This window comes from Rattus norvegicus, chromosome 1 (genome assembly GCF_021556685.1).
Source record: "Rattus norvegicus strain SHRSP/BbbUtx chromosome 1, alternate assembly SHRSP_T2T, whole genome shotgun sequence".
Taxonomy (NCBI): Eukaryota; Metazoa; Chordata; class Mammalia; order Rodentia; family Muridae; genus Rattus; species Rattus norvegicus.
In genome coordinates, this window is record NC_141534.1 from 223,585,728 (window position 1) to 223,595,637 (window position 9,910).

Below are 9,910 nucleotides of genomic sequence, written 5' to 3' on the forward strand. Positions count from 1 at the left end.
ATAAAAAAGTAACTCTCAACGTTTCTACACCTCACAGGAATATAAGGCACACACTGCCAATCATCCACTGTCTCTGCACAGCAATAACAAACTAAGTCACAAGGGAAAAGTCACAACATAGGAACAGTGCAGAAGAAAAGGCGAAGGAAAAACAATTACCAGCCTATTCCCCATGCCTCCCAAACAACAATGTAAAAATAACTGTTTTCTTGAGAAAAGCACTACAGGGATACTGTCTCTAAGGAGCTGGGAGGAGACAGATGTCCCATGGGAGCTACTGTGAATCCATGACTTCATTAACTCTGGCACTCAGATGTAGAGTCTGGTTCTAAGCAGCCCAGGATAAGTGCTTTCATTTCTATCTCTGCACTGGTAAGTGCTAAATGCTAAAGGGTCTAGATCCCAGTAAGATGATCTTTACCATCAGTAAGGGTTGTAGCTTTTTAAATTTGTCCCTTGATTTTAACCAGCTAGAGAATCACCTTAAAGATTCAAAACATTTGCACAACACCTCTATTAGCTTTGAGAACTACAACAGGAAAATTAGATATGATATTTTCAATAAAAAATACACAAAGCCTGGAAATTTCATGGTGTAACCTTTGTAACATCTGAGTAAACTTCATTGGGTAAATATAACACATTTTCTTTTATCCAATCATTGGTTGAGGGACATCGAAGTTGTGGAGGTGTTTAGTCTTACTGAAACTTCATATATCATGTTTGATTGATATTCATGGGAATTCTGCCCTTTTCTGAAGGGAAACAAAAAAGGAGTGGATGGGAAAGGCAGAGGTGGGGAAGATGGACTGTGAGGAAAGGAGAAAGAAGAAATTGTGGTCGGGATAAAAAAATTTAAAGAGGAACAAACCAAAGAAAAAGATGCCCAAGTATTCATAGTGGTCAGTTCTAAATCAATATATAATTTAAACACCAAAAAGCCCTGTGAAGGTACTCTATGCATCAGTTATAGATCTCTGTATACATAGTGTCTATTTTGGCTTTGTCAGGAAGTGTAAGCATTCATTAAGTATTCTCCTCTAATCAGTAAAAGGAGAAAACACAGAATTAACTCTCAGCATTCCTCCACTTCACAGGAATACACTTCCTCCTCAGATTTGTAAGCCAAGCATCTCAGTGAAGACACCTCAACCACTGCCCCTGAAAATTCCTGCCTTCCTTTATCTAGTTTCAATTGTATGGTCAAACATTTTTCAAATTCTCCACAGAAACAAACACCCTTTAAGAGACAGTGACATTGACAATGCTAAAATAGAGAGAGGGAAAAATGACAGAGTCCAAATACCACTTGACTTTCATCTTGATATTTCTTCAGTAAATCTCAGGAAAAAAACATTTTATTGCATATCCAATTCCCTATCTCTGGGTGACAACATGTGATGAATCAGTCAATCTTTACTTAGAAACCATCTTTTGTTTTAATGATTAATACCCTTCTCCAGCAATAAAATGCTAATCTCAGTAAATGTTAGAAATCCAGTTTCCCAACATGTTCAATCTATGCCTTCCTTGCATTCATTGAGGCTTAGGTCTCCTACATGTAAGAACTCTTCCTTGGGAAAAATTCAATTTTATTCTACCATCCTTTAGTTCTACATTGTCCATCACATTTTGTCTATCCTTCATGACTGTTAATATTTTGGTTTGCCATTTTAACAATTTTGTATTTCACAAACATAGAAAATATATAGGACAAAGCCAAACCATTCAGGGCTCTTGCCAGAAAGTGTTATCACTTGATTCCTTACAAAGCGCAGGCAAATTTTTTAATGTGACTATTTTGGAGTTGTCAGAAGTCTGCCTTTGAACAATGTGCAATTACGTCATTCCCTGAGAAGGATAATAAAGTTTCTCCTTTTGTTCTTAAAAATTTCCTCTTGCATTTGACAGACATCACATTACTATTTTCTGTCAGTTTTTCTATGTCAGCAACTTTCGGTTTATTGGTGTCCTATCAATTGTGCCCTGAGCTTTAGTGTCTGTTTTTGCTGAAGTATCAGAACCATACTGAAGATTTCTTTACATGAAGGTTATAATCTCCTAATTATTTTTTCAACATGGTAAATGAGAAAAATACACTTCAGGCATGCATGTCCATGGGCTCAGCTCTAAACTAATCTACTAGGATGTAAATTCTGCCATTATACATTTTAATAACAATTATATTCATTTTTAATGAACTCAATTTCTAGATACCTCAGTTGTGGTAGGCAGGATATAACAAGGTGGGATTACATGTTTTTATATTCTGTAGACACTCAATTTATTTTGGTAAGTGAACATGCATAAGACATACACCTAGAGAATTCTGTGGTTGCATGATTCTTTCCTATTTTCGTGAACATTTTGGGTTTTTTTATATATACAGTGTTACTGGATTAGTATTACCAATCAGTAAAAAAGGAGTTTCAATAAGACCAATGACGTTTTCATCATTAAACCAGCATGTCAGTTCAAAAGGAGATGAGTAGTTTAATTGTGCTTTCTACTATCTGTTGATTAGCAAAATCCATCTCAACAAAGTTCTTTAGTAGTGTATATTTAATATGGGAAGCAGATATAAATAGCCATTAGGCAATGAAAAGCAAAAATCTTTGAGAGTTTTAAGTGATCATTGTATAATCCTTGGAAGAAGCCACTAAACATTGTCTGGCTTTGAAGAAAATTTAAAGGTCCTTGAATTTTAAAACTTAGTTCAGTTGATTTTAAATATATTTGGGGGTACATATGAGAGTAAAAACAATGGACATTCTTGACTTTACACATAACACTAATATAAACGATATTTAAACTGGTAAAGTAAACAGCTGAGTATTTCATACCAGCCCTTTCCAATGAAGTTAACTGGACACTTAGAAATCAGCATATATCAAAGGTTAATGGGATCTCTGAGAATAGATATGGAGAAAGATATAGAAAATGGGAGTAATAGTTGTAATCTGTGCATTTATATGGATTACTAAATGACAAAAAATGAAAAGTTGAATGTCTTCAACCTAGTAAATCATGAGATTTTGGGTCAGGTAATGCAATCTACAGGGGTGGGGTGTGGAGGAGTCAATTACTTTTACAGGACGCCAGATTTTCCCGCAGTGAAGTTCATCATAAATCCAAGCGTAATGTGGTGTGTTACTTCTATATCATTAGTGTTATTTTGCATCAGTGAGCATACATTACAAGTCACTGGTTATTGTTGTAGCTCAAAGGGTCCATAGAAGGAAAAACTTAATTACCTTTTGCCCTAATAGCTCACAGAATACCTTCAAGCGTATTATTTTACATTACAACTTCTTTATTGTGAGTCCCACATTCTAATTAGTAATTCAGCAACTCAGAACCTTTGTTTTGTATTTGTTTTAAATCCATTTACATAGAAATAATAAATTATATGCATATAATTATATACATGAATTGAAACACAGTTAACCTAATCTCTGGTGATAAAGATCAAGAGTTATACTTGGGGAAATATGAATGATTTTATTTTTACACACATCCCACCACTTTCATGTGACACTAACATTCTTCATTAGATATATTTATTTACTTACATTTCGAATGTTATCTACTTTCCTGGTTTCCCATCCATGAACACCCCTCACTCCCTTCTTCTTTGAGGGTGTTCCCACAGCCATCCACCCACCCCTTCCTGCCTCACTGCCCTGACATTCCCGTACACAGGGGTTGTCCAGCCGTGGCAGGACCAAGGGCTTCTCCTATCATTAGTGCTCAACAAGACCATCCTCTGCTACACATACAGCTGGCCCATGGGTCTATGTGTACTCTGTGGATGGTGGTTTAGTCCCTGAGAGCTCTGGTTAGTTGGTATTATTGTTGTTATGGGGTTGAAAATGCCTGCAGGTTCCTCAATCCATTCTCTAACGCCTCCAACGGGGACACTGTTCTCAATTCAATGGTTGGCTGTGAGCATATGCCTCTGATTTGTTATACTAAGGCAGAGCCTTTCAGGATACAACTATATTAGGCTCCTGTCAGCAAGCAATTGTTGGCATCAGCAATACTGTCTGGGTTTGGTGGCTGTATGTATACAGGCTGGATCCCTAGGTGGGGCAGGCTCTGAAGGGTCATCCCTTCACTCTGATCTAAACTCTGACTTTGCATCTCCTCCTATGAAGATTTTTGATTCCCTTCTAAGAAGGACTGAAGGACCCACACATCAGTCATCCGTATTCTTAAGCTTCATATAATCGGTGGATTGCATCTTGGCTAATCCAATAATTTAGGCTAATATCCACTTAATCAGTGAGTACATACAATGTGTAGTTTTTGTGATTGGGTTACCTCACTCAGGATAATAGTTTCTAGTTCCATCCATTTGACTATGAATTTCATGAAGTCATTGTCGTTAGTAGCTGAGTTTTATTCCATTGTATAAATGTATCACATTTTCTGTATCAATTCCTCTGTTGAAGGACATCTGGGTTCTTTTCAGAATCTGACTATTATAAATAAGGCTGTTATGAACACAGTGTAGCATGTGTCTTTGTTGTATGTTGGAGCACCTTTTGGGTATATGACCAGGCAAGTTATAGCTGGGTCCTCAGGTAGTACAATGCCAATTTTCTGAGGAACCTCCAGACTGATTTCCAGAGTAGTTGTACCAGTTTGCAACTCCACCAACAATGGAGGAGTGTTCTTCTTTCTCCATTGCCTCACCACCACCTGTAGTTACCTAATTTTTTTATCTTAGTCATTCTTACTGATGTGAGGTGGAATCTCGGGGTTGTTTTGATTTGCCTTACCCTGATGATTGAGGATGTTGAACATTTCTTTAGTTATTTCTCAGCCATTCGATATTCCTCAGCTGAGAATTCCTTGTTTAGCTCTGTAACCCATATTTTAAAAGGGTTATTTGACTCTCTGGAGTATAATTTCTTGAGTTCTTGTATATATTAGATATTAGCCCTCTATTGGATGTGGGATTGGTAAATATCTTTTCCTTATCTGTTGGATGCCATTTTGTCCCAATGACAGTGTCCTTTGCCTTATAGAAGCTTTGCAATTTTATGAGGTCCTGATTGTTGATTCTTGATCTTAGAGCATAAGCCATTGTTGTTCTGTTCAAGAAATATTCCCCAGTGTCCATGTGTTCAAGGATCTTCCCCAACCTTTCTTCTAATAATTTGAGTATATCTGGTTTTATGTGGAGGTCCTTGATTGACTTGAACTTGATCATTGTACAGGGTGATAAAAATGGATCGATTTGCATTCTTCTACATGCTGACTGCCAGTTAAACCAGCCCTATTTGTTGAAAATGCTATCTTTTTTCCACTGGATAGTTTTGGCTCCTTGATGATTTTAAGTTATTGGAATTGTTTCATTTCTTCACGCTGATGATTTTTATACTGGAGTACTCATTGTCCATCTCAAAAGTTGAATATTCACTTCTTACATGGATTTTGCAGAAGTTCTCTGTATGTTTTGTTTCAATAACAATGCTTAGCCAAAATTAGCTAGGATATCCATTGACCTAATTTTAAAATATCTACAACTATAATTACTTAATTAAATACAATGGAATACAAGCAATGTATTAGCTCATATCAATGGAGTTTAAAATCTAACTGATAAGATATAGCAAGAGAAAAATTGCTTGGTACAGTTTGCAATGAGAAGTTATAGGCCACTGCCCAATTAGTGGAGGTGTCTAGAGAAAAACCATGTGAGACCTTTTATTATGAATGTACTTTCACCATTGTACTTGAAAACAGAATACTAAATAGGCAATCCCTAATCAAAGCTCAAAATCACCCTCCCTACTCTTAAGACAAGCCAACAGTCATTTTCTTATTTATTTTTCAGAAGACATGGTGGATGAAAAGTCTTTCTTCAATAAATCTGGTCCACCAGTGTTCACATTCCGTGTCTTAACTAATGTTCCTGAATTCCAGGCAATTCTCTTCATTCTCTTCCTCCTTCTCTATTTGATGATCCTCTGTGGCAACACCACCATCATCTGGGTAGTGTCCAAGTACAGCTTCCTGCACATGCCCATGTATTTCTTCCTGGGCAGTCTGTCATTTGTGGAAATTTGCTACATCACAGATGTGGTGCCCTTGATGCTTTCTAACATCTTTGGAGCGCAGAAGCCCATATCACTGGCTAGTTGTGGGACACAAATGTTCTTTTTTTCTGTTTTTGGCTGCACTGATTGTTTTCTCTTGACAGTCATGGCTTATGACAGATATGTGGCTATCTGCCATCCACTACACTACAACCTTATCATGACCCAGAAGCTGTGTATCAAGTTGGTGATAGGTTCTTTGAGCTTGGCACTTTTTCTCTCTTTGCCCCTTACTGCCTTTACCTTCACATTGCCATTCTGCAGATACCACCTGGAAATTAACCACTTCCTTTGCGATGTGGCTCCTATCATGCGCCTGGCCTGTGCTGACATCCACGTGAACCAGGCAGTCCTCTATGTAGTTAGCATCCTAGTTCTGACAGTACCATTCCTGCTAATTTGCATCTCTTATGTGTTCATCGCTTCTACCATTCTGCGCATGCATTCTGCAAAGGGTCGCCAGAGGGCATTCTCCACCTGTTCCTCCCACCTCACTGTGGTTTTGCTACAATATGGCTGCTGTAGCCTAGTGTACCTGAGGCCCCGCTCCAGCACCTCAGAGGATGAGGACCGCCAAATTGCCCTGGTTTACATCTTTGGTACTCCGTTACTCAACCCTCTTATTTATACCCTTAGGAATAAAGATATCAAAGATGCTCTGAGGAACTCTTTCTTCCGTACATCAGCTTCTGATACTAGTTGATATCTTGAGTTTGGAGCTGAGTATCTATCTATATGTTAAGCAAATCAACTCTAAATAACAAATAATTAAAAGACTTATCTTCCTTTCACATTTGGCTTTTGATTTTTTTCCCTCTATGTTCTCCATGTGTTCATCTGCAATAATTTCCCAAAGTGCTGTGAATATAATTTAGATTTAAAGTTTTTAAATTCTCCTATAGCAATTGTTCCACCAGATACAAGTAATACTTTATTGGTGATATATTGATGGCTTTATAAATACTGCCTGCTGTGGAGGTGTCCTTATTAAGGAAAACTCATAAAGATATGTATTATTCTCAAAGATATACATTCTGCTATTTTAGACAACATGGCATGCAAATCATAATTTACAGAATTCATCAATTGCCTTATTTTTACATTTCAATGAATACTGTTCCTTCTACAATTTTTCATTTTCTTTCTATCATCTAGGAGAAGGGCATGAATTTATTTCCATTGACATAGAATCAACAATATCACAGCTTTTGTAGGGTAGCAAAAAATAATTATATTCACTGATTTTTTTCTGTGCTCTTAACTCACATGTTAGTTTTATTCTTCCTTAAAGAAGAAAAAATTATCTCTTTTCGTATAAAGTATGGGTATTAGTGTTCTTCTTCAATGAATGTATGTGTTTGTTGACCAAAGAAGCCAAATATGGTACCCCACCCTAAAACTGGAGTTATGGATTGATCTGAGCAGCCATGTGGAATTCAGGGAACGAAAATCATCTTCTCTGCAAGAGTAGCAAGTGCCATTAATCACTAAACCAACTCTCCAATAACCAGAAGAAATTAGTTTTAAGTGTTCGTGCTAAGTATGTAAAGATGACTTAAAATATTTAAACAATATTATTTCTGTTGTTTTGTTCCTCCATTTTGTTTCTTTTCCTTGTAATGTTGTTTGTTGGTTGATTGGTTGGTTGGTTGGTTGGTTGGTTAGTTGGTTGGTTGGTTGGTTTATTTCTCTAATATAATATAGCCCAACCTCAGTTTCCCTTCCCTCCACTCCTTCCTGACAACACTCCCACCTCCCTACCTCTCCAGATCTACTCGTCTTCCTGTTTCTTTCAGAAAAGAATGGGCTTCACTGGGATATCAATCAAACACAGAGTAACAAGATACTAAGAACACTAAGTAACAAGAGTAATAAGACTAGGCACAAACACTCAAGGCTGAGTGACACAACTCAATTGGAGGTAAAGGGTCTCCAGAGCAGGAAAAAGAATCAGATATACTCCTACTTCTATGGTTAGGAGTCCCACAAAAGCACTAAGTGACACATGCAGGTTGTGGGATGCTGTTTTAGTCTCTTTGAGCCCCTGTGACCCTTGCTTAATTGATTCTCTGGGCTTTCTTCTCCTCGTGTCCGTAATCACTCTTAATCCTATAATTCTTCCTCCACCTTTTCCATAGGGTTTCTCAAGCTCCAAGGGAGGGACTCAATGCAAAGCTTCAGTTGGGTGATTTATCATCCTAATATTTAGAAGCAGGATTCTGCATCTGCTCAAATCAGCTGCCAGAGGAAATCTTTCTAATGATGACTGTGCTACATACCTATCTCTGAGTATAGCAAAACATCATGAGAAATCATGTTATTGAACTTTTTATTGTATGTCTCAGTGCTATGCAGCAAGGGTTGGGCATGGATTCTGCTCATCCAGATAGTGTAGGACATTGGCTCTATTTCATGACTGGGCTTCAAATTAGACTAAACATTCATTAGCCACTTTTATCACTTCTCTGCATCCATTGTCCCAGCACAAATTTCAGACAGGATAGCTTGTAGATCAAAGGCTTTGTGGCTGGGTTCATGTTTGAGTTCCACCACTAGTAGTTGTCTAGTTACAGAAGACAGCCAATACCAAATCCATATGTAGGATTTGGATTAGTGACTAGGAGAACTCACTAGAATCACCTTGTAGTATCCTGAGAGTTTCTACTGCACCAGATTTCTATACTGCCAGAACAATGCCCTGGAGTTCCAGTTGTTTCTTCCCATATTCTCTCGCTCTATCTCTCATTCCCATTTACTCTCAGTCTATGCACAAAATTTATGCTATTACCCTCACCAGAGGAGATCCATGAATCCCCTAGAGTTCTTCTTGTTACTTAACCATTTTTGGTCTGTAGATTATAACATGATCATTTTTATCAGTTAATATCTACTTATAAGTGGAAATATACTACATTTGTCTTTCTGGGTTCAGTCTGGGATACTTCACTCAGCATGATTTTTTTTGTAGTTTCATCTATTTGACAGCAAATTTCATGATGTCAATTTTTTTCTTTTTTTTCGGAGGTGGGGACCAAACCCAGGGCCTTGCACTTGTTAGGCAAGCACTCTACCACTGAGCTAAATCCCCACCCCATGATGTCAATTTTTAACAGCTGAGTAATTCTCCATCGTCTGAATGCACCACATTGTTTTATCCATTCTCCAGTTGGGGGACATCTAGGTTGTTTCCAATTTGATCTATTATGGATAAAGCATCTATGAATATAGTTCAGTAAGTAAAATCTTTATAAAGAAGGAGAAACCTTTTGGATGCATGCCCAGGAGTGATGCATCTGGGTCTCAAGTTATATCAATTCCCAGTTTTTAGAGGAATCACCATGTTGACTTCCATATTGGCTTTATAAGTTTGCACTTCCATTAGCAATGTTGGCATGTTCTCTTGCTCTATATCCTCACCAGCAATGTTGATAGCCTCTCAAAGTACTTTTGATTTGCATTTAACTGATGGCTAAGGATGTTGAAGAATTTTTTCCATCCATTTGAGATTTCTCTTTTAGGAAGTCTCCATTCAAGATGATATGATAGTGTATTTAAGTGACCCCAAAAGTTTTACCAGAGAACAACTTAACCTGATAAGCAACTTCAGCAAAGAGCCGTGGTATAAAATTAGTGCAAACAAAAAGTAGCCTTCTTCCACTCAAAGGTAAAACAGGCTGAGAAAGAAATTAGGGAAATAACACACTTCACAATAGTCTCAATATAAAATACTTGATGTGACTTTAACAAAGCAAGCAAAAGATCTATATGACAAGAACTTCAAATCTATGAAAAAATAAATTGAG

The 9,910-nt window shown here is 37.4% G+C and overlaps 1 protein-coding gene across 1 annotated transcript; it reads left to right on the forward strand.

Annotated features, from left to right (window-relative positions):
- The first annotated feature begins 5,850 nt into the window (after window positions 1-5,850).
- Or10q12 (olfactory receptor family 10 subfamily Q member 12) lies at window positions 5,851-6,810 on the forward strand. The gene has a single exon (NM_001000259.1). It carries the CDS (start codon window positions 5,851-5,853, stop codon window positions 6,808-6,810), a length of 960 nt encoding a protein of 319 aa, NP_001000259.1.
- Window positions 6,811-9,910: the final 3,100 nt, after the last annotated feature.

Excerpts from the sequence above, each read along its gene's own strand:
- Or10q12 (NM_001000259.1), top strand. The coding sequence starts at position 5,851 with ATGGTGGATGAAAAGTCTTTCTTCAATAAATCTGGTCCACCAGTGTTC.